This window comes from Citrus sinensis, chromosome 9 (assembly GCF_022201045.2).
Source record: "Citrus sinensis cultivar Valencia sweet orange chromosome 9, DVS_A1.0, whole genome shotgun sequence".
Lineage (NCBI taxonomy): Eukaryota > Viridiplantae > Streptophyta > Magnoliopsida > Sapindales > Rutaceae > Citrus > Citrus sinensis.
In genome coordinates this window covers 5,894,912-5,919,938 of record NC_068564.1, presented here as the reverse complement: position 1 = coordinate 5,919,938, position 25,027 = coordinate 5,894,912, and the positions used below count along the sequence as shown (strand labels likewise).

Sequence of the window (25,027 nt, the reverse complement as noted above, 5' to 3'; positions counted from 1 at the left end):
GTACATATTTTTATTGTCTTTTAAGAGATCTCTTATTTTGATAAAGTATGAGATTCCTCGTTTATATATAATTGGTTTAAATGAAAAAGTTATTACACCATATGATGTAATAACATAATAACAATACATTATTACAGCATATGGTGTAATTTTTTTTTTTTGAACTAATGGCAAGAATTAAGCACAAGTCAAAAGTTTTACGGATAGGGACTCACAGGATAAATCTTAGAAAAGAAAATAAATTGGTACATTTGATTGCATAAACGTATGATGATATTCAAATAAACACATGGTACAATTAGAATTTAGAACTCTTTTCCGTCGAAGACAAAACACTTTGCATTGGCTTTAACTAAAGAAGGGAAGGGTAATATCGACATTTCAAAAAAAGGGCAGACCTATATAAAGCTCTATCATTCGACCAACCGGACAGTTAAACCCTGCCTCGTTGGCCCCGGTTTAAAGTTGAAAGGGCGCCCACGCCACAAACCTCTCTTAAACCTCGAACTGTCTCCTCTACCCTACTCCACTCCGCTCTTTAACGTCGCCGTTTCCGCCGCCGATCATTTCTCTGTCTTTCTGTTCAACTAACATCACCGCCGGTCACCCTAGCTCCCGTCAACATGAATCAAACGACAGAGGTCTCTCCCTTTCTCGCATTGCTTTGGTTTTCGTTTTTTTTTTCTTTTTGGCGCTTCGCATTCTTTATCTTCACATGAAATTTATAAAATTAATGCTTATGTTTTTATGAAGCTCAAGTTGCTGAGTAGTAAATGTTGAAATTCGTTTGTTTTAAGTTAATTTAATTGATTTTGAAATTTATTTATTTATTTATTTTCTTTTTAGCCAGTTGAATTTTGAATTCAGTTTTTAGTGTATTATTTGTCTTGAATACGAGCTTTGTTACAGGTTACGACCGAGTCTGTGAAGGCGGTTTGGTTCAGTTTCTTAACAGATGAAGAAGTTCGAAAGCAAAGTTTTCTTAAGCTTACGGAACCTCTATTGCTAGACCGAGTCAGTAGACCCTTGCCCGGAGGATTGTATGATCCAATATTAGGTCCTCTAGATGAGACTTCATCGTAAGTTTCCTCTTCAATTGTACAGTATCCCACTATGCTTGATTTACTTGTACTTGTCTTTAAAATAATCTTAATTTTCCTACAAATTGATTGTATTGTTTTGAACTAAGCCTTATGTTTGTGAGTGTTGTGCCTCTACTTAATTTTTTGGTAAAAACCCAATTTTACTTGGCAACTAATGTTCACAACCGGCTCTGAATTCATTTCTTGATAATTTTGAAGTATATATATATTTTTTCTGAGATAGTGGTTAATATTTTTATGAGTGATACTTTGTAAATTTGTTTGATGCAGATTATTCTTCTTTTTTAATGCAGTTGCAAAACCTGCGGCCAACGTCAGTTTCTTTGTCCAGGTCATTTTGGTCATATCGATCTTGTCGTTTCGGTTTATAATCCCTTGCTGTTCAATCTTCTTTACACTCTTCTCAAGAGGATCTGCTTCTTTTGCCATCATTTTAAAGCGAGCAGGAGAGAGGTAATTTCACTTCAAAGGTGAATAACGGAGTACTTTTTCTTTCCCTTTATATTGTTGCTAACGCCTTCTTTCTATATTCTTTTCTCTCTCTAAATGTTGGTTTAAGGTTGAGAAATGTGTGCGGAAATTGGAACTCATCATAAAGGGTGATATTATTGCTGCCAAAAGTTTAGACTTAGACTTACCTAGTGAATCCTCAAATCCAGAGGACAGTGATGTTAGCAATAAATCCTCGTGTTCTATGGTTACCCCAAGAGGAAATTACGACAATGTTAGAAATTTAAAGCCTCAAGAATGGACTTCTCTTCAGTTTGCTGAGGCAAAGCTGGCTTTACTTCAGTTTTTGAAGATTGAGACTACAAAGTGTGGGAACTGTAAAGCAAAGAATCCGAGAATCAGCAAGCCAACTTTTGGATGGATTCACATGGTATATCTTTTCATATCAGTAATGCTTGGTATTGTTCTAAGAAATTGGGAATTGTGAGTGCTGTTTTATGCTTTTATGGTATCTTTTAGCCTGAAATTTTGTGTACCTTTTGTCTGTGTCAACAAAAGTAAGTGTTTTGTCTTTCTTATGAATATTACAAGAATCATATGTTCTATGTGGTGTTGACTGATCATTTGTTATCTCTTTCCTGCTAATAAGCTTTCTGGACATTGGTAACCAATATTTTTTCCTGTGCAAATTGATGGCTGCAGAATGGTATGCCACATGCTGATATTAGAGCAAATTTAATTAGAGGATGCAACCTAGGGGAGACATTTTCTGGTGGAGAAGAAGAGAAGGATTTAGGAACTTCTAGTGATGTTGATGCCCCTGAAACTCATTCATTTAATGGCGCCTTCCCTGGAACTCAAGATACCGCCGCTAGAAGGCATCAGAAAGGTTCAGGAGCAGTGCCTTCTGGTTTCAAAAAGCAAAAAGATCTATTTTCTGGACCTTTGTTGCCATCCGATGTATGTTCCTTCTTGCCATTAGCCTCCTGACTGTCATAATTGCCTACTTTAATTTTAGTTGTGCATGAATTTGAAATCCATTTTACGTTTCTTGTAGGTTAAAGATATTATCGAGAAATTGTGGGAAAATGAGTTTGAACTCTGCTCATTCATCAGTGATATGCAGCAGCAAGGATTTGGAAAAAAAGCAGGTCACTCTATATTTTTCTTAGGGGTCGTTCTGGTACCTCCGATAAAATTCCGCCTTCCATCGAAAGGAGGTGATTCTGTAAGTACTATTCGACTTGCAAGAGAGGAGATTGTATAATTCAAATCTGTATCACAATCCTGTGTTTCCTCTTCTCGCATTCTCTTTGTTTGCTTTGATTGTGTCTCTATTTAGATCAAATCAATGCAAGTAGTTACTGGTTAATCTAGCATGGTCTTCAGTTACATGGCAACATGAGGTTACTCCACACACAGTTTTCTTGTAGACTGTCAAATCTCTTTAACATCAGATGGATATACAGGTTCCCTTAGTTATTTTTCTATAAAGGGAGGACTCTTATTTATAAATTACTCAACGTTACTTAGGTTAAAGCAGCATGTCTGTGACTTAGGCAAAGTCCAAGCATGTTAAAAGTGGCAGTGCCCTAGATCAGGCTGATGAATGATTATGTGAATTTGTTAAAGAAAATTTGACAGCAAGAGCAGAAAGTGAGTTTGTGTAATTTTAGGAAGAAGAGGTTGTTTCATGCAAGTTTATCAATTGTGTACAGAATTTAGTACCTCAACAATATAATTTAGGAAATTTGTCTGTGCTCTAAAGCAACTGTATGGATGCCATTCCCCTTGTTATGCATATTATGTTGCATATGATCTTTATACCCATCATTTGTGTTTTAATTGGTTGGGGCATCTTAATCATGCATTTACAAACTCTCTTTCACTTTGATGGCTTTTATGTTTTTGCCCCTTTCTTCACTTCGGTTTTTTTATAACCCATCATACTTGCTTTAATTTAGAGCTATATAGAAGCGATAAATCTTAAGTTGTGCTTATTTAGAGCCTGTGGTGGATAAATCTTTCGAGAATTAAAAGTTGAAAAGACGAGATTATCATTACTCATGCTTGATGGTGGCTCCTTTTTTCTAGATTAGCATCATCTTTAAATTTTGTTGGGATTTTCTTCACATGTCAATATTTGTTGGTGTTGCTTCTGAATATGTTTGGTTATTACTGTGTCAGATGCAATTAGCTTTTATCCTTTCTTTACATTGTACTGTTGGGCATTGTGCTCTTTCTTCAGGGATACTTTTTAAATAGCTTCATTTGCTATTGTTGTTTGATTCTTGTTGTAGGTGATGGAGCATCCTCAAACTGTTTTGCTTAGTAAGGTGCTGCAGGCCAATATATATCTGGCAAATGCTTATGTTAACCAGCCAGATAATGCGAAGGTAATTGTTGCTCGATGGATGAATCTTCAGCAGTCTGTCAATGTGCTTTTTGATGGCAAAAATGCTGCTGGTAAGTGTTTTAATCATATTGATTCCAAATATCAGCCAACTTTTTGTCTGATAAGACTTTTGTAGTTGTAGATGTTAGCATTGATGTTGGTTGAGATTTGGCTATATGGAGATGAAAATTATTTTTGATTGAGTGATGAAAGCTGTTTTATTATTTCTGTTTTGTGGATCAAACATAATTAGCCACAGAGTGAGTATTTTTTACTATGTTTGGATTGAGATTTGGCTATGTGGAGATGAAAATTAGTTTAGACTGAGTGATAAAAGTTGTTCTATTATTTTCTGTTTTGTGGATCGAACATGATTAGCCGCAGAGTGAGTATTTTTGACAATGTTTTGTGATAAATAATGGCATTTCCCCATTTTAAATTTTACTTTGAGATTACATCAGCCTCTTCTGTCAATAGACATGGTTAGAAATAAAAAGAAAAAGAAAAAGATGAGCAATCGCTTCTTTAACATGCAAAATCCTTTCTTCAACCAACTTTGCGAAACCTTAAGAAATATTATCATTCTCTTAATCATCTATGACTTTGCAATTGAAAAGTTCCATCTCCTGCCTTGTACAATATTTTGTAGACAGTAGATGCACATAGTTTCCAATCAATAATATGCTGATGGACTTAAAGATTGAGATTGCATATTAGACTAAGCGGGGTTGTCTGATTGACAATACACTAATTTATTCTAGGTTTTTATTATTTTTCATGACAGTATTGGACTAAAGATCTATAAATTGCTTGTAGGAAATTTCTTTAAGGGTAATTATCAGCCAACTACCCAACTTATGGCGAAAGTATTTGAACTTAGTTATTATCATGTGACCACCTAACTTATTGAATAATGACATACAGCTACTCTTCCATTCAAATTTGTTAGGCTTCATTATAGAATCTTAGTAGATTTACTAAAATGACTCCAGGCATCTCAAAATGTATGATATAATGTTTACAATCTTTTACATGCTAGCAATCATGTTAAGAGTACAAAAATAGCTTTTGAGTACGAGTAAAACCTATGAGCTTCTATACAAACCACATTTAGTTTTAAGTAATAATTTTGTAAAATCATATCCCTTACTTTACTAAAATGAGGACCAAGTTAAGAGATATAAAATCTCGAATTCCAATATGCTAAAGGACGAAAAAAACACTCACACACACACACAATAAGATATATTAATTTTTCCTAATTTATAGTAATTCAAATAAATTCATCGTGAATTAATAAAAAAAATTATTTCAAATAATTATTCGAATTCATCACTGTAAAGAAATAAAATATTAAAAATTTATTTTCATACATTTTGATATGCTTACGATCATTCTACTAAGATTCCTTAACGAAGCCTAACGATGTGGATGTAAAAATAGCATTGTTTCATTATTCAATAAGTGAGGTAGTTGCATGAAAAAAATTAAAGTTCAAATAGTTGTGTGCTCGTTTGCCATAAGTTAGGAAATTAGTTGATAATTACTCTTTCATTTTGCCAGCAATTACATAAAAGAACTATTTTTGGTTTTCTTGCATTGATTGTATTTGTGTAAATAGTACGGTCATTTCAACATTGTGTGATAGTGTATCATCCTAGGCACAGCTATACTGTTGTATCTGAGCTATACTGAATGATTCGGTAAATTTTTCTTGTTAATAAATTGAAGACTTTTTACCTTATCAGCTGAGCGGTAACCTCTTTGTTATTAATGGTTGTTTAAGGTCAGAGAGATGTGGCTTCGGGAATTTGTCAGTTGCTAGAGAAAAAGGAAGGATTGTTCCGTCAGAAGTTGATGGGAAAGAGAGTTAATTATGCTTGTCGATCTGTCATTTCACCTGATCCCTATCTTGCTGTGAATGAGATTGGAATTCCTCCCTATTTTGCACTAAGGCTAACCTATCCTGAGGTAAGGGTTGTATATGCTTCTTGATTGCAAAATAAACTGTGTTATTTCTACTTGTTTTTCTATTATGGCAGTATATTTTGAGGAAAGTATTGAAGTATCTCTAATCACCATTATTAGAGATGTGTACGCAAATTTAACTACCTTTGCATACACATATACTTGGAAGAAACTTTTCGATCAAATAGTTAATAATTACATTTGCTCCAGGGGCTTTAATCTGTCACAATTTAGGCTGAATTTGTAGGCAGAAAAAAAAAAGGAAAATTCCTCATACTTCTTTGCATGTTGGTGCTACCTAATTTGTGAAAAAACTCTTGAAGACAGACAAATATTGAGATGAGATGTTAGTTTGGTTGGTGTGTGAGGTTCACTTAATTTTTGAGGTCAAGAGTGCTAGCTTTCTTTGAATCCATGTTTCTTTTAGGCTCTGTCCTGATTGCATGTGTTTGTAGTTAATTTTCACTTGTTACCATTTGATATGACACTACATGGTGCATAATGTCTCCCTCATGCTTCCATATGTCTTCTGAGTCTGTAGCTTGAAACATGTTTGCTCTTTACCTCAAAGTTTGTCTGGAAGATTTAAATAGTCACAGCTTTGACATCCATTCTTTTCCTCTACGTTATATCACAATTACGTATGTTGCCTAGGTTGACATTGTTGTAGCCCAGGAAGTTAAGAATCTACGCGTCAGGAATTGCGTCAGGAATCTGTTAGTTTTTGTTCTTGCCGGGGAGGAGAGCAAGCTAAAGGATCCTTTTTTCAAAAACCCTTTTCAAATAACTGGTGGTTGATTTTGTTGACCTTGATTGTCAACATGTGTATGTTTTGCATGATGTTTTGGAACTTACAATCTCATTTTATTGCACTTTCAACGAGTGCGATAACCATGAGCACTTAAACATCTGACTCTGGTAATTTCTTGCTTCTTTGTTGCTTTGTAATTTTTATGCTTGCAGAGAGTTACTCCTTGGAATGTCGTAAAGTTAAGGGATTCGATCATTAATGGTGCTGAAATTCATCCCGGAGCTACGCACTATCTTGATAAGTTGTCCACTATGAGACTGCCGCCAAACAAAAAAATGCGAATTTCCATAGGAAGAAAACTAGATACATCAAGAGGAGCAATTGTGCAGCCTGGAAAGGATTCTGATAATGAATTTGAAGGCAAGATGGTGTATCGGCACCTACAGGATGGAGATGTTGTGCTTGTCAATCGGCAGGTATTTCACAACTTAAACTGACAATATCTGAACTTCATACTTGTGTGGATACGTTTAATATATTCAAGTCTTGGGCCTCCTTAGGCAAGATAATAGTAATTGCTGGGAGAACCATCAAGTGCTAAATATGTGTGCCTACTGCCTGACTGTTCATAAAAGATTGTAATTTCAGTTCTCAAGTGAAAGTTAAATGCAATTTTTTAGATTTAATCAGGGCCTTACATCTTTTTTTATCTTTCTCTTAAGCTTCAAATTGTAAAGTCTATTTGACAGAGATGTCTTGTTTTCAAATCCCAAAATCCTTCGAATGTTAAATTGAATAGTGGTACTGTATTTGTATGTTGTATTGACACATTTATTTGTATGTTTTTGGATCAACAGGGCATTTGTATTAGTTAAATTATGCCTTGCATGTGAGTGTGTTAGAGTTTCTATTGCTTAAGCCTTTGGGATTCAGTAAGCTTATAGTGTTGGGATCCCAACTCATGTAGCCGATGATGTGCCATTTTCTCTTAGGGTCAGATGATAATTAGTTACTAAGTCTTTTCATTTCTCATCCAAATGGTGAATTTGTATTGGTGCCACATGAGTTGGAATTCAAACTTCGCATATGAACTTTGAAAGTGTTTCAGTACTCTTTGGTAGTTGTGGTTAATGAATTTGATAGAGAAAGTACAAGGCTGTTTCTTAATCACTTGCATTTTATTGGATTTGAGAATTTGTATTTTTGCAATTTTTTTTGGATGTTAGGATTTAGTATTTTCTTTTCCACTCTATCTTTTATTTTATAAAGTATGCTATGCATGTTAATTTGAATTAGATGTCTCTATTTGACCCACACAGGTGCTCCCCTGCCCCTTGCATCACCTCCAACAACACCCCCCCCCCCCCCCCAAAAAAAAAGCCAAGAAAACCTCTCTCTCCTCCTTGATGCTGTTCTAACTTAATAACATTTTTTTCTTGCAGCCTACGCTTCACAAACCGAGCATAATGGCGCATGTAGTTCGTGTGCTCAAGGGGGAGAAGACACTTCGAATGCACTATGCCAATTGCAGGTTGATTGTTTTACGCACACAAACTGATAACTAGCTTTTCTAGCATATGACCTACTAATTTAATAATTGTTTTAATTCCAGCACATATAATGCTGATTTTGATGGTGATGAAATGAATGTTCACTTCCCGCAAGATGAAGTTTCTCGCGCTGAAGCTTACAATATTGTTAATGCAAATAATCAGTATGTCAGACCTTCCAATGGTGATCCGCTTAGATCATTAATCCAGGTTCAGTGTATTGTATCATGATTATACTTTACTGCTACCTTGATTTTTGTTTGTTCCCTAGTTCTTCACGATACGACCATAAGGGTTGCCAATAATTTATCATTATTTTCTTTTAAATTCTCCAGGATCATATTGTCAGTGCAGCACTTCTGACAAAAAAGGATACTTTCTTAAACCGTGACGAGTTCTGTCAGCTTCTATATAGTTCTGGTGTTTCCAGTAGTGGGCTAGGTTCTTTCACTGGCAAGCCAGGCCAGAGAGTATTAATTTCAAGATCAGAACAAGAGGTGTTGCCCCTTCTTCCTGCAATATGGAAGCCAGAGCCTCTTTGGACAGGAAAGCAGGTTAGTGCTTGATAAACTGTTGAAATGAGTCAAAAGCTGGAAATACTGATCAGTGCTCAGTAGCTTTCATAAGTATATATTTGATGCTTCTGAAGCTTAGGATGTTAAACTTCTGTAACTGTTTGGTTGCTTATTTCTCAAGCAGCAGTGTTTGGTGATTTTCTGTGTAAGCTAGTACTTGACACACTTTGGAAGTAAAATATCTTTTTCCCCCTGGTTTCTGAAAATATGTGTAAAGTTGCTGGAGCTCAGAAAGTGTTCTGAATGTTTCCATTTTTACTAAACATTCTTATTTGGGAATATATTACTGATGGCTTTATTTGTGTTCTCATGTACTTCTGACTTCCTAGGTCATTACTGCTGTGCTGAATCATATTACCAGGGGGCGCCCACCATTTATTGTTGAAAGAGGTGGAAAACTCCCACAAGACTTTTTTAAGACGAGATTTAACGCAGATAAACAGAGTGGTAGAAAGAAGAATGATAAAGGAAAATTGAGCAAAACAAATAAGATGCACAAAGATAAATCAGGCAAAAAAAAAGAGGTTGTTGAAGGTAAACCCGGTGAAGAAAAGGAGGCTGAAAAGAATAAATCAAAGGAAAAGGAGCTTAGTGAAGAAAAGCTTTTGATCTACAAAAATGATTTGGTGCGGGGTGTAATTGACAAGGCTCAGTTTGCTGACTATGGCTTGGTTCATACAGTTCAGGAGCTCTATGGCTCCAATACTGCAGGCACTCTGCTTTCTGCATTGAGCCGTTTATTTACTGTTTTTCTGCAGGTTAGCTGGCTTAAATAGACTTGGATGTTATGATGATTTTGTAGCGAAGTGGGATTGTTTCATCAAACTTCTAATTCATGTTCATGGTTCAGATGCATGGCTTTACGTGTGGAGTGGACGATCTTTTGATATTGAAAGATAAAGAGAGAGAAAGGAAGAATCATCTTCACGGTTCTGAAGAGATTGGCAAAAGAGTTCATCTTGAAGCTCTTGAGCTTGAGGATGGTGCTGAGATAGGTATGTTCTCTTTTAAAACATTTGAAACATATATTGTCTGCAGCAGTTCAAATAGTATCTTGTATCTGTTGTTTTTGAGGACAGTGATAAAAGAGGGCAATGGATTGAAATATTTGAATCAGTTTGGTGCAAGTGCCAATATTAGAGTTATCTGGAGATCTTCTAGAAGTTCTTGAGCCTACTTTTTAGGACATTCAACCAAAATAAAAAGGGGAAACAAACCGAGTTCAGCTATCTTGACTAACTTTGATGTATTTAATGATGTAAATTGCCGTAGGACCTTTTAGGAGATTTTGGGATTTTAATTGTTTTAGAGATTTTTAATATTTTCTATTTTAATTCATGTCTTATTATGTGTTTTAGTCTTTTATTTCCAGTATAATTGTAAACTTTTGATTAAAAAAAGCTCTCTTTTACAATTTCCTTTGGATTATCAAAATCTCTTTTGTATGGTCATTTGGATTAGAGCATCATCTTATGTCGCTGTAAAGCGTTATCAAAATCTCATTGAGTCGTTTGGATTAAAACGAGATCTAATCATGCTTCGATTAGAGCGTAACCTAATTGCATCGGCTTGGTTTGGTCCTAGAACAATATCTAATATTTATTTATCCTATCAATTGCTTCGATTACCCTGCTGCATCATAAATTTTCTAAAATTTTTAGATAGCTCTTATTGTTTACTGCATGCCCTTGGTAAATGCATCTTTATTTTGAAGCTTTTTGTATATGATGTTGATACAGATTATCATCTATGATGTCTTGAGCCATTCTAGTTAACCAGGGGTTATATATATATATATATAGCGAGAGGCATTTGAACCAAACCTCACAACATCACAAAGATCTTACAAGTTGGTCTTCCTTTCTTTTAAATTTTGAAGTAGCGCGTAAGTGCCCCCCCCCCCCCCCCCCCTTCCGCAGCCCTGGTGTGAGTAGCATTTGAACTCCAAATCTCTTGTGCCTCCAAAAAGATCTTATTGATTGAACAAACTAGTACGTATGTTAACCAAACTTAATGGTTTAGGGCATGTACATAAGAAATGCGATTCAGCTAGTTCAGCTTACTTGACCAGCAATATGCTGATTCAATTAATGGTGTAACTTGCTTAATATGTTTTTCAAGAAAACTGTTCTTGGCCATGACCAATTTATAGGATATGTCAAGGACTGCTAAGCTTTTTCATATATCAGTTATTTGAAAAGCAGGAAAAGATCCTTGCATTTCTTTCCTGCCAAATCATCTAAAGTAGCTAACATTATGCAATTCCATGAAACTTAAGCCATATCATCTTTGTCAAAGGCATGAAGCTATTTTGTGAAAAAAGTAGCTGCAAGAAGCCACAATCATCCACCCATTTTCGCTGCCTGAATTAGTTTATAGCACAAACAGAAAACAGCGTTACACAATACAAGAACAGATGATCAAGACTTTTCAAATTTCTTCAAAACATAATGTGGAGAAGGAGATAAATATATTTGGGATGTGTCTTTGAAGAACATCATCTATATTAGTTCTACCTGGAGTTGAAGCTCATGCAAAATATTAAACTTCAGATGGAACTTATGCTTTCCCAGTTGGTCAAATTGACGTCGTTCAGTAATTAGCCAATTAAAATAAAAGTTTTGCAAGAAGAAGCTGCCAGATGGATGAGGTCTTCTAATTGTTTTCTCATTTCTTTGGGTAGAAGGCCTCATTCTTGTTGCTTTTTAGCATCTTGTCCTAATCTGACAATTGCAGTATGTTTCGTATTTATCTGATCTTCATTATCTTCATTTTCCTTTTTTCTCTTTTTCTTGTTCATTTTGTACAACTTTTAATGGAATGGTACTCTTTTGATCTATCTGGTTTGCAGACCCTATAAAATTGAAATCAGAAATCGAGAAGGCTATGCGTGGTGGTGGAGATGCTGCTGTGGCATACTTTGATATGAAGATGACAAGTCAACTCAATAAGCACACAAGCTCTTCTGTCATTAATGATTTGTTATCTGAGGGATTACTAAAGCCTACTGGAAAGAACTGGATTTCCCTTATGACAACATCTGGGGCTAAAGGTAGCAAGGTGAGTTTTGCACTTTCATGATGCCTAGAGTATCAAAAATTTTTATTTTGTGATAGAAAGGCACCTTCATGATGCTTAGAGTATCAAATGTTTTTGATTTTGTACTAGAAAGTAATGATTACTGTCTGATTTTACCATCCGCTTGTACTTTGTTATATCCTGCATTCTCTCGTTCACACCTTAGCAGCTAGTCCAATTCAGTGGAATAACTTATATAGATGTTTCATACTTTTTCCTTGATACAAGTTTATTGGAGATTCATCACATCCATGGAGTGGCTGTTGTTGGCATGGTCATGTACCATGATAACACTATTTAATGAAAAAATGTGTTGATATTACTGCCTTTGATGAAAAGTTACAGAAGCATATAAATCATATAGAAGTTGCCATGCACTGCCAATTATGCTAAGATATGAATTGAACTTCACACTTTAGCCTTCCATATCAATATCAATAAAAAAAAAAGATTAACAAAGCTAAAACACTGAATTGTCTACATACAAAGATCTAACAACACACCTTGCATTCTGGAGGAACGGTAGACAACTTGTCTTTTGGAATTTTGTGGAGGATAGTTTTTCTGATCAATTCTATGTTATATAGGAATGCAACCGGTGATAGTTCTAAAAGTATTAACTGGTACAAGACTTCACTATCTTTGTCAATTGAAACTGTGTAGTGTATTTATTCTGTATAGTGTATTTAATTAGCCCCAATTTTACTTTGGCATGCATCATAGAGATTAATGGAAGCTAGATGTTTCCGGTGTTACTTTAAGGAAATTTGCCTCTGTTTATTATTTATTTTTTAGGGTGTCCTTATGATACATGTTGTAACAATAGGATATCAGATGGTTGGACTGGGTCACAATTTTCTTGTAAACCAGTTGAAACCTGAAAAGATATAGTACCAGGCCCCTCCACCACCACCACCTCCCCTCCCCCCGGGCGTCTCTTCCCCGATTGTCTGATTCTAAGGTATTAATAGCATTCATCATTTGCTCATGCTTTGATCAGGTTAATTTCCAGCAAATATCTTCTCATTTGGGTCAACAAGAACTAGAAGGCAAACGTGTCCCACGGATGGTTTCTGGAAAGACATTACCCAGTTTTCATCCATGGGATTGGGCCCCACGTGCCGGGGGCTTTATAATTGATCGATTCCTTACTGGCCTTCGCCCTCAAGAATATTACTTCCATTGCATGGCCGGCCGTGAAGGGTAAATTGATCTTCATTTTCTTGCCCTTCTTCACATCTTTCTGTGGGCTTTTGTATCTTTTGCCTGAAGTTATATGTTAAATTTATATCATGGTGTACATTCACCAATAGTATCCTAGGTCTGTATATTTCATGTCAAATGAAAGCATTTTATAGGAAGATACGATTTATGGATGTGTATTTATCACATAAATTTTTATCCTTCTTCTTTCGTTAACAAGGTCGTTCCATTTTATAGATTGGTCGATACAGCAGTCAAAACATCTCGCAGTGGATACCTTCAAAGATGCCTCATAAAAAATCTTGAATGCCTGAAAATCAGCTATGATTATAGCGTCCGTGATGCTGATGGTTCTATTGTTCAATTTTGCTATGGAGAAGATGGAGTGGATGTTCATCAAACAAGCTTTATCTCAAAATTTGATGCACTGGCAGCAGTAAGTAGTGTTGTTGATTTTTAGCCCGAAATAATATATATATATATATATGTATGCATATCTGTGTGTGTGTGTGTGTGTGTGTGTAGAGAGAGAGAGGGAGAGGGAGAGGGAGAAATAAATTTTGTGATAAGGGATCCCATACTTTTGTAATGGGTAGGGTGAGGATTTGTGTTACACTTCTAGCTTTTTATACCTCTTTCATACTTCTTTTTCCAGAATCAAGAGATGATTTACAAAAAATGCAGTGGTCAGCTTGATGCATCCAATGCTTATATCATGGAATTGCCAGATGCACTAAAGGACAATGCTGAGAAGTTCGCAGATAAATTCCTCTCAAATGAGATGGCAAAACAAGACTTCTTGAAATTAGTGAAGCACAAGTTTGTATTAAGTCTTGCTCAGCCAGGAGAACCAGTTGGCCTGCTTGCTGCTCAGTCTGTGGGAGAACCTTCAACCCAGATGACGTAAGATGCTTCTTTTTCCTTTCATTTTTTTCTCAATGGATGCTGCTTGATATTTTAGTATATATCTCTTCAAATTGTAAGTGAATTTGCAATTTTTTTTGAAATCATGATTGTAAGTTCATTTGCCATTAGGGTGATAATTAATCGTTGCTCGCAAATTTTGTAGACCTAAGATGATCAATGTTCTTCACTAGTTCACAGCGAACTCAATTTGTTGACCTTCATGTTTACCAGAATTTACTTCCAGTTTTTGGATGATATTATTTGTTGGGTAATAGTTTTAATTGTTCGAAGTTTTGTTAACACAGTGCTAACAAACTTTATTTGTCTAGGAGCTTTTGATATAGCTATTGGCTTTATGTAGTTTTCAAATAGTGGATTGCTCTTTTGACATAATTTATTCAATGAAAAGAATGAACATGTTTCAATTTCAATATACATATATTCTTCAGATTTGCTCTTTCAACAGAGGTAACCATGGCATTTACTTTGAGGTTCATTTCATTGGTAAACCATGAATCAGTTGATGCACTAGAAATTGACTTTAGAATCAGTAGTTATAATTTGACTTTTTGGTTTTGGAGATTGAGCATTCAAACATGAAGGATCGTTGAGGACTGAGCTCAATTTCGTTGACAATTCAGTGTCATTCGTGTCAACAATTATAATTGGAGCTGGACAAGATAATCGTGGCTACTAATAAAGTCTGTGCACATGCAGTTAAAAGATAGCATTTCGTGGGTGTTTTTACTCATTGCACAGTGTCTATGAAGGTCATGCTTGTTGGTGGCACTGTATGAATTAAGTTACGTTTAATTTTTCGGACTTTTCTATTTTTGATCTTTCCAATGTTCAACTAGAAGCGAATAGGCAACAAGCATTCATGGGCATTATCAGGGACTAAATAGAATGCCTTGTACACTGAAACATAGTATAATTCTTTTAAGCATTGCATACTTCAATCCTTTTAAGCATTCACTAAAGTCTGTTTAAATAGACTTGTTATTTTTCTTAAACTTATTTGATCATTGCTATCAATTGTCAGATTGAATACATTTCATCTTGCTGGGCGAGGTGAAATGAATGTCACCCTTGGAATTCCACGGCTACAAGAAATCCTGACCATTGCTTCAAAGGATATTAAGACTCCAGTTATTACATGCCCCTTGCTAGTAGGGAAAACAGAGTGAGTTGCTTACAGTTTGATTCCAACACTCTTGATTCTTCTTTCTATTTTTTCCTGGAGTAGGAGGTGTTTTTTTTATAAAAAAAAATTGAAGTAAAATATTTCTTATTTACCAATCTTAAACTCGTACTTTACCATATTTTCTTTGTGCAGGGATGATGCCAAGCGTCTTGCTGACAAGTTAAAGAAAATCACAGTTGCAGATATAGTGAAGAAAATTAGTGTAAAAGTAAGAGCGTTTACTTCTCATGATGGCCAGGCTTGTACTGTTTATGTGCTTACAATGGAGCTTTACAAACCTAAAAACTATCCTACATACACTGATATCACTTTGGAAGACTGGGAGGAAATATTAGAGGTTGTATTCGTCAGGGAGTTGGAGGATACTATACAGAATCATTTGCTTTTGCTCTCCAAGATTAACGGCATAAAAAATGTTGCATCAGGGTTAACACAAAAGGCTTCAAATGAGACGGATCAAGAAGGTTCAGGCAATGTTTCACAATGTAGGGGAGACGATGATGATGCAGACGATGCAGATGGTGAAGAGGCTGAGGATCTTGGCATGGACGCACACAAGCAAAAACAACGAGCTACAGATGAGAAGGACTATGAGGATGGTTCTGAAGGGGAAATGAATGATGGGGTTTCAGCGGCTGGATTCGGGAGTGAAATTGATCAGGCTGAGAGTGAGATTGATGATGATCAGGCAGAAACTGAGATTGAAGATGATCGGGCTACAAATGAGATTGAGAATAGCCAGGATCAAGCCTCTGAAAATCTAAAACCCTTTACACCAAAGTCAAGCAAGAAAAAGTCCAAGTCAAAAACCAAACGGAAGAAGGCCAGAGCAAAATTAGTTAAGAAGGACACGGATAGAGCAATCTATGTGGCTGCAAGGGGGATGCACTTTGAGGCTCATTTCAAATTTATTAATGAACCTAATATCTTACTGGCTCAGGTATGCTCACATTTCCTCTCTATAGACTTCATTGTAATTGTCTTATCCCAAAGTAAACTAAATGCTTTTTGAGAGATTCAGAATTTGTTAGTTTTCTAGGCTACTGCCTCTCTTTAGGTAAAGCACCATTCCTGCTTTGATCACAGTCTGCATTCTCTTTTGTTGCACTTTGTGCAAATTAAGATGCAGTTGTCATAATAAATGAGACAAAGATCTGTTTTGAAGTTATTTACTCCAATAAATATTTAGCAGGTGTCTTCTCTCTTACATTTTATGCTTGGTATTCAGCTTCCCTTTGTTCAAATAAAATTAAACTCAAATTGAGATGTTGACGAAAATAGATCCTGGAAGCCTTCTCCCTTAATGGTCATTTGTTATTTAGCATTTTGAATGTTCATACACATATACACTCTTCTGATCCTTATCTAAAGTTGCCAGTTTTGTTTTGTATTGTAGATTGCTCGGCATGTGGCAAAGAAGGTTTACATCCAAAGCTCTGGAAAGATTGATCAGTGTCAAGTGACTAACTGCAAAGAAAGTCAGGTGATTTACTATGGAAAAGATCCCAAGAAGAGGGAAGATATTAAGCCTGAAGAAAAAGAAAAGGTCCAGGCACTGCATACAACAGGAGTTGATTTTCATGCGTTTTGGCAATTGCAAGATTTTATTGATGTCAGGTACATTTATTCCAACAACATTCAAGCCATGCTAGAAACATATGGTGTGGAAGCCGCCAGAGAAACCATCATCAGGGAGATAAAGCATGTGTTTGGTTCTTATGGAATATCTGTCAATACCAGACACTTATCTCTGATTGCTGACTTTATGACCCATTCGGGTGGGTATCGTCCAATGAGCCGACTTGGGGGCATAGCAGAATCAGTATCACCTTTCAGTAAAATGACTTTTGAGACAGCATCCAAGTTCATTGTTGAAGCAGCATCTTATGGGCAGGTGGACAAGTTGGACACTCCATCTGCTCGGATTTGTCTAGGGTTGCCAGTAAAGATGGGCACTGGATCTTTTGATTTGATGCAGAAATTGGAGGTTTAATGTACTCGCAAATATATAGTCAAGATGAGCTTTCTAATTTATAATGTAAAAAGTTTTGGCCTACGTGTGTCAAATATTCTCGAAGGGAAATTTATAGTAAAAAGTTTTGAGCTTTTACATTATACCCATAATTTTGTTACTGTCACAGTATCACCAGCTTCCTTTTTGTTTCTGGCTCTACTTTTGAGCTACAAAGGTTTCTGGGAATGTTTGTATTAATCGTGATTTTGTTTAGGTTAACATAAATTTGCCTCGTGAGAGAGCTTGCTTCTGTTAATTACTGCAGTCCACCAAAGAATATAAAACACCATCAGTAACGGAAACCTGTTAGCATCTGCATTAAAATTTGTAACTACAAATGACATTTACAGTGGAAAAGGTGAATATTTTGAAGTCTAGATTCTAAAAACAATATCGGTCCAGATCTTTAAGTTATGGATAAAATATTCAGCACAAATTGTTATTATGCACTCACAATCACCAGAGAGCCAAAACAGAATCTAGGTTCAAGTCGTACAGATTCAGCTGCATCAGGGAGAGGATGATAAATGTTTGCATGGTGGTGCCCTTGATCCAAGCTGATGTCAGATTCTAGGTTCAAGAGGCAGAGGGTTCAGCTCCGTCATGGAGAGCGCAACAAATGGTTGCTTTGTGGTGTCCTTGATACACTCTGATGTCTTCACCGGTTGACATAGACCATAGTCTTGCTGTCGCATCAGAAGAGGCTGCATGGTATGGAAGTGAGAATTTCATTAAAACTACATATAACATAAAACAGGTTGAAGGTGGATCATTAATCTCCAAATCCAACCCCAGTGCTCTATTTTTATTTTTTCAGCTCAGGTTTACAGGGGTGAAACCAGATAATCATTTGATTTAATGAAAACTTAAAACACTAGGTAATGATGCCTCAAGTATTATACAGGTAATATCGGAGGACAGTGTAAGACTTGAGTGCTAACCCAAATAGTTTTAGAAAAGAATTGTTGGCTCGGTTGTGGCTAGACCCTTAGTTACTTGGTACTAATTCTGATGCAACCTCCTTTAACTGTATAAGTCTGTACTCAAGTTAAAAAATTTTCCATTTAGATTATATTTCAATAGCCAAGTACCTGTTATGAGATAGGCAAGTTACTTGGTATTAATTCTGATGCAACCTTCTTTAAATGAGTAAGTCTGTACTCAAAGTTAAAAAATTTTCCATTTAGATTATATTTCAGAAGCCAAGTACCTGTTATGAGATAGGCACCATCTACAGAGAAAACACAGTCCCATACCCATCGTTGATGTCCTGGAAAACATGAGAAACAAAAATCAAAAAATCAATTCTATGATTGTGTCAGCAGGAACTCAACAGGTAATCTGAGTGGAAAGCAATGACAATGAAAATACCTATCAAGGTTTTTTCTAATGTGAAACCATCAACATTCCAAATCTTGACAGTGTGGTCAGAAGATGCAGTGGCCAGATATCTAGAAGATACAACAAAGAAACTAATTACATTACACCTTGTCATAGCAGATTACTACGGAGGATAAAAAGGAATATATGCAGAACAAGGAAATAACCTGTGGGGTTCACAAAACTCCGGAGAAAGGAGACATTTCAGGATGTATCCATTATGTGCTTGTAGTTTATGAAGTGGCTCAAAGTTGGTCATAGTCTGCCAGGGACAAAAAAATGTGTGATGTCCAGGAGTCGCATCTGATTAACAGGGTAACATCACATAGTAAACATATGAAAAAAGCTACCTGAGTCCCACGCATCAAGCGCCAAACATAACATGTTCCATGGTTATTAGCAGCAACTACCAGGCTTCCGTCCCACATAACTGTTAAAGACCTAACAGCTGTATCTACCTCTGGCACCTAAGTTAACAGCATAAATTACAGTAAGAACTTTGCCCCAAAAAAAAAAAATAAATAATTTCCCAGAGTGAGATAGAGTACAATATTGTACAACATCACAGTATTCCTACAAGGCTACAACAGTAGGGATATAGAGTGGACATATAGTGAAAATGAAAAGCTAGAAATTTTAAAGACATTTTCTGGATAAGAGTGAGAGCCAAGAAGCCTCTTTATTTGGATTTGGGCAAAAAGGTTCTCCTCAATGGGAGTAAATATTGCTGTAAATCGAGATACATAACAACAGTACCAAATATGAATGCATCAGGCAAGCCCCCAAGTTCGATAATAGGATAAGCTGAATATTCAATCATTGTTTTCGCTATGTCATATCCTGATGATAAAAAAGAAATGTTCTCAATCCATATTGAAGCCCCTACAGATATTCTCAGAAAATCCTTAAGAACTAGCCTTCTAGAGATAATGATCTACCTTTTGTAAAATAATTCCTAAATGCTAAAAAGGTTTTACTTAAGATCTTAATAATTCTAAAACTAATAGAAGTGAGAAAAGAATACCAGTTCACAACTGCAAGAATTTGCTGTCAAATCCCACACACGAATATTCCCATTTTGGTCGCCAGATATCAGTTCAGTCTGCAAAACAACAGAAACACAATTATGACAAGATTAAACAACCAAGAGCAGTGTGAAAAACAGAAGAAAAGGAAAGAAATATATGTCAATGAGACTTATTTCACAACATGAAAAAAATATTTCAAGCTTTGATTGGGATGGAAAAAATTAAAGGAAATTTTGTACATCTCAATGCACAGAATTTTTTAAAGAGACAGAGACAGGGATCAGCGATGCTTCGAGATTAAGAACTTGCTATTCTATATATCTCTAGCCCCTGTCTCAACACTCTCTCTGTGGTAAAGAAACCTATTAAGTAATATATTCGAAGAAGAAAAGAATAACTAAACCATAAAAGAAAATTTAAAAATCTCAATGAGAATCACTTAACAATCAGAGAGACCAAAAATGTACTTGTTAGTCAATTTTTTCAAGCTAACAAATCAAATTACTGTTAAATCATCAAACTAAAATTCCTGTTAAACCATCAAACTATGGCAGTGAACAGCATTACTAAGTGAAATTTCTTTTAATGACAATCCCCATCAGATATGAAGGGGCTAACCAGGACTCTGCAAGGATGTACCAGCTAATTACACATGAACAATCTGTGAAAGCAGCTATATATATAAAATAGCTTCTTCAACAAACATTTAATGCACACATCTCCTCAATAATATAGAACAAAGATGTCAAGGATTTAATAGAAGCTAATATTTCTAATTTCCCACAACATTACTTAAATTGTGAGAAAGCAATTCAGCACAATAACTATCAAGGTCAATTAATGAATCCAACTATTAATCCAATTGCAAATGAGAATATTCTAAAGTCTAAGTCCTGTTAGATTGCAGGCAAGCCTGATGAAACAGAAAAGGATTAAAGAAAGTATAAACTAAAATCAGCCAATTCTATTCCTTAGTCAGGAATCTACATTTCCCAAAAAAATTATACTTCCCCACAACCTCCAAGCAGCTAATAGAAATCAACACATTCAATGGAAGATGCCCATGGCCGAAAGGTAATATAATACTTTACCTGATTTGGGTGCAATACAACAGTGTTAACAGCAGCACGACTTTCGTATTCCATTTGACAAACTGGGGCCCTGTATTTCACTTCAAATAAGAATGCCTAAAGAATTTCCAAAACTGGAATGTAATGATTAAGGCAACAAGAGATACATCATGACTTCCTGGATAAGGTTAAAAAGTTTACCTTAAATCCCAAATCTTTACCGTTCCATCCTCGGAACCTGAATACATCCAGTTTCCATCACACTGAAACCCCACTGCCATAACATTATTAGTATGCTGATCATAGCTCATCACCTGCCATTTGATTAAAAAAAGGTTCGCATCAAACAATGAAAAAAAAAAAGGCATTTCAATTTTGAAAACAAAATTACATCAAAAGACTAAGAAGATACGCACAGGCTGCGGGCTGCTTGAGGTAACATCAAACAAGCGAATATGTGGATTACCAGCAGCAGCCAGGTAGTGTTTATTTGGAGTTATCTCTAGCCGATTAACTTGCTGCACACATTATATTAAACATTGAATCATCCCACATTAACTCACCAATAATAAAACAACATAAAATCACTTCTTACAAGAGCTGCAAAGTTTAACACATCTACGCAGACAGGACTAACACAATGGAGGTTGACAACGTAAACAAAATGTATCTATATATTGTATTTCTAAACATTGCATGGACAATGTAAACTAATAAAGGTCAATACATTTCTCAATAAGTTAGTGACCGGTATGCATAATAACTCGCAAATTTAAACAAAAGATTAACGAACCAAAACGACATAAAATCATGAGAAATAGGCTACAAAGACCAGAAGAAAATCATACTAAGTGAAGGACGAACCGAATCAGGGTATTGAATGGTACGGTAGCAGCGACCGCTTTTGGCCTCCCAAAATTTGATTGTCTTATCATAACTAGCTGTCGCGAGTATCACTGATGGCTGTGCCATCTTATTCTACTCCTGGTCAACAGTTTAACAACTTGATCAGCAGATAATACTTTAACAACAATAACATTGAAAAAAAAACCCAGAAAAGGAAATCAAGTTACCAAATGCCGGATTCAATTCGTATATAGAAATGAGGATCAATGCTTTTTTTTGGGGTGGGGGGGCGCCCGCGGGGGGCGATCACATATAATGAACTAAGCGAAGTGAACCTCTAAATCCTGCGTAAAAATTAAATTTTTAAGAAAGAATAAAATGAAATACAATAAGAGAGCATTAGTAAGATTTGATTACCAGTAATTATGTGATCAGTGGAGATTCTCGAATTAAGGGTTTTGATTCTTTTGAAGGGTTTATGAGAATTCCAGGAAGGAAGTGTCATTTTTTTTTTTTTTTTGTATGGACTGCACGCATGATTCCACTCTAATTTCCGAAAAAAATATTAATTAATAACATTACAGTCCCTGTAATTTAACATTTTCTCAAATAAAGAAAGCTTAATCATTTACAGCAAATAGGTCCCTGCATCGTTTTAAATTACTGAAATACCCTTGTGATCTTGTACTACGATTATTTGATAAAACATTTGCAGCTACGACTTTTAAGAAACATTTGTTTGATATAAAAAATAATAATACTTTTTTCAATTAATCAACTATTTAAAAATAATTTTTACAATTATAACTTTTTTTTTCTTCATGATTTAAAAGTAACAGTACAATAATATTAGATAAACCGTATTTAAATTTTGGAGAGCACTTCAATCATTGGGTCAAACATCATAGAACCTATTTGATATAAATAAATAAATAAGTACCTTTTTGTGCTGAATATAAAAAATAAGGGTTTCAATTACATTATCGTATTTTAATAGGAAGATCATATTTCTACTCATCAAATTACATAAACACACGCCATTCCGAAAGGTAGTAACAATAGCTATTTAATACAAAGAAGAAAATTAAATAATTAACTAATTAAATTTCCATTAATTGTTTAAAGTTTAAACTTATGGGACAATGCACATATTTTAGACAAATTGGTCATTTTATGTTATATGGGTGAAATAGTTTGATTAAAATTATGAGTTTAGTGATCAACAGTAGTCAAGAAACTATACAAAGATAAGAATCTAATTGATTAGTTATTTAAATTTCTTTCTACATTTTAAATTTTATAAAAATAATGTGATTTTTTTGTTAATAATTTCTTGAAATGAAGTGGATTTACACATATTATGGAATAAAAATATTCCCATCTATTTTAGTATAGTAGATGAAGTTCTACCCAAAAATTCGTAGTTTTAATCTTAAAATACAAGTACAGACCCTAAACATATCATAAATGAACACATAAACTCTTTTGTAGGCCTCATTTGATATTGAAATTGAGTAGTTGTAGTTTAAAAACTATAGTATTAAAATGTTTGGTAAACCAAACTAACTGTTGTAACTTGGAAGTTAAGTTGATTTGACGAACTATTTTTATGATGAAAAACCTATAATATGTTTACTATTTTTGTCAAAATTATTATTTAAAATTTATGTTTATTACACATTATTAATTTTTATTTTATAATTATAACTTTTTTTATAGTGCCTGCAGCTTAAAAGTCACAGCACCTCAATACCAAACAAGATTTTAGTTTGGGCTGCCCCAGTAATGTCGAGTCTGCATATGGAGCTTTCCGTTATTTTTTTTTTTCTTTTCCTCCTTGCAAAACTAATTTAACTATCGATATATTTATTTGAAAATCAATTGCAATTGTAGTAATCCTAGAAATAATATAGAGAGAATATAAGGGATGGGGAATAATAATAATAATAATAATAATAATAATTTGAGATGAAATGCAACTTCATTAATCATATGGAGACTAAATTATCCAAAATTACAAAAATAAGCTACATTCGGCACCAATAGGGATAAAAAGGACTTTATGAAAGTAACTCAATCGTAAGTAAAGTTAAACATACGTATGCCTACTACTTTATAGGATGCACTTTCATTCTAAAATTTAAAGAGTCCTCTTACTCAAAAAGGGCAAAAAGGCTATTATTTACTACTTCTCTGCTAATATCTAATGATGTTAAACGAGGAAATTTTCAGGCCTACCTTGGTCTTGAAATAAACAAGTTCCTAGTTTTTAGCTTTAGAAAGCCATATAGAAAACATACACATGGAGAAAAAGTATAAAAGAAATGTTTCTCTGATAATTATTAAATTTTATGCCTTTTTTTGGATTAAATCATAAAATATTGGTGTTTACAAAGTTAAAAAAAAAATCTATCAAAACCTTCTACAAGACGTAGGATGACCCAAATCATGGAATAAAGTGATGATTTCCCTACCAAATTATGTTTCCGGTTATAAATTAAGTACAAATTCAGATAGATTCGAAAGAAACTATTTTTCATTTAAATGCTTGTGTCTTGGGCCTCAACTCAGTCGGTGGCCCAGGCAGTCCTTACCCTTTGAGCCGCCCAATGTAGTAAAATATATATATATATATTAAAGCATATAAACTATGGAATAACATTAAAAAAATGAAAACAAACTAAAACTATAAATATCATGTCATTAAAAAAATAATCCAAGTCAATTTACTAATTAAACAGGGATAATTAGCTGCATCGACATTATTATTAAAATTCCTATACTCTTATCTCAATTAGGATTTGTATATTAATGAATTCAAATAATTACCTAGAGTCAATTTTTTATCTGTGGTTTCTAGATTTCTTAAGAAATGATTTACATGATGTATTAATTGGGACTTTTAAAACATGCTTTGTGTTTTTTAGTCTAAACTTTTTGTTCAATAATTTGCTTTGTTATATATCACATTCACATACGTCAAATTGCCTTGCCATCCCATCCAATACTTTGACGCATATTCATAGCATTTTCCCAAATTTTTAAACATGCAATGCATGAACTTCATTGATTCAATTTCATACTTAGCTTTCAAGTGATAATCTGTCTCAAGTACAAAGGTTTACCAAATTATAGTCCCAATTTTGAAAAATTATTCTATAACTTTTTGTATGTCTAATCAAAACAATACATTATGGGTGTGTTTGGCACACTGTATTGTATTATTTTAATGCTGGTGTATTGTATTATGTTGTATTATATTAACATTGTATTCTAATAATGTTATACAATGTTTGGTGTCATACTGTACTGTATTAATTTTTTTGTGATTAACTTAAATTATATATTTAGAAAATAATATTTATTAGTACCTAGAAAAATACAAAATATAGAAGTCTTAAATTTTATAAATTTAACATTATCTTTTAGTATAAATATTTAAAAAATAAATTTTCCATAAAGATTGAAGCTTATAGCCTTATAATCGACAGCATAACATTTATTTT

The 25,027-nt window shown here is 34.5% G+C and overlaps 2 protein-coding genes across 3 annotated transcripts; one reads left to right on the top strand and one right to left on the bottom strand.

The window, feature by feature from the left end:
• The first annotated feature begins 440 nt into the window (after positions 1–440).
• On the top strand, positions 441–17,298 carry LOC102625708 (DNA-directed RNA polymerase I subunit 1). Of its 2 annotated transcripts, XM_006493835.4 has the most exons (21): positions 441–641; positions 910–1,079; positions 1,397–1,556; positions 1,663–1,983; positions 2,256–2,513; positions 2,611–2,781; positions 3,854–4,019; positions 5,735–5,919; positions 6,880–7,143; positions 8,110–8,198; positions 8,280–8,427; positions 8,553–8,771; positions 9,122–9,550; positions 9,643–9,787; positions 11,644–11,852; positions 12,871–13,073; positions 13,311–13,509; positions 13,729–13,976; positions 15,022–15,162; positions 15,316–16,123; positions 16,580–17,298. In XM_006493835.4, the coding sequence occupies exons 1-21, from the start codon at positions 624–626 to the stop codon at positions 17,174–17,176; spliced, it is 5,148 nt and encodes a 1,715-aa protein (XP_006493898.2). In that variant the 5' UTR covers positions 441–623; the 3' UTR covers positions 17,177–17,298. The 2 variants fall into 2 exon arrangements, with proteins under 2 accessions (XP_006493898.2, XP_052289264.1); XM_052433304.1 differs by lacking the exon at positions 441–641 and having other exon boundaries at positions 934–1,079; positions 1,374–1,556.
• A 192-nt stretch (positions 17,299–17,490) lies between these two features.
• LOC102625254 (target of rapamycin complex subunit LST8) lies at positions 17,491–22,070 on the bottom strand. Its single transcript, XM_006493833.4, has 12 exons — positions 21,939–22,070; positions 21,749–21,865; positions 21,540–21,659; positions 21,092–21,193; positions 20,877–20,989; positions 20,697–20,766; positions 19,602–19,679; positions 18,928–19,044; positions 18,745–18,839; positions 18,569–18,648; positions 18,408–18,467; positions 17,491–17,901 (listed from the first exon to the last, which is right to left on the bottom strand). The coding sequence occupies exons 3-12, from the start codon at positions 21,645–21,647 to the stop codon at positions 17,774–17,776; spliced, it is 951 nt and encodes a 316-aa protein (XP_006493896.2). The 5' UTR covers positions 21,648–21,659; positions 21,749–21,865; positions 21,939–22,070; the 3' UTR covers positions 17,491–17,773.
• Between the last annotated feature and the right edge of the window lie 2,957 nt (positions 22,071–25,027).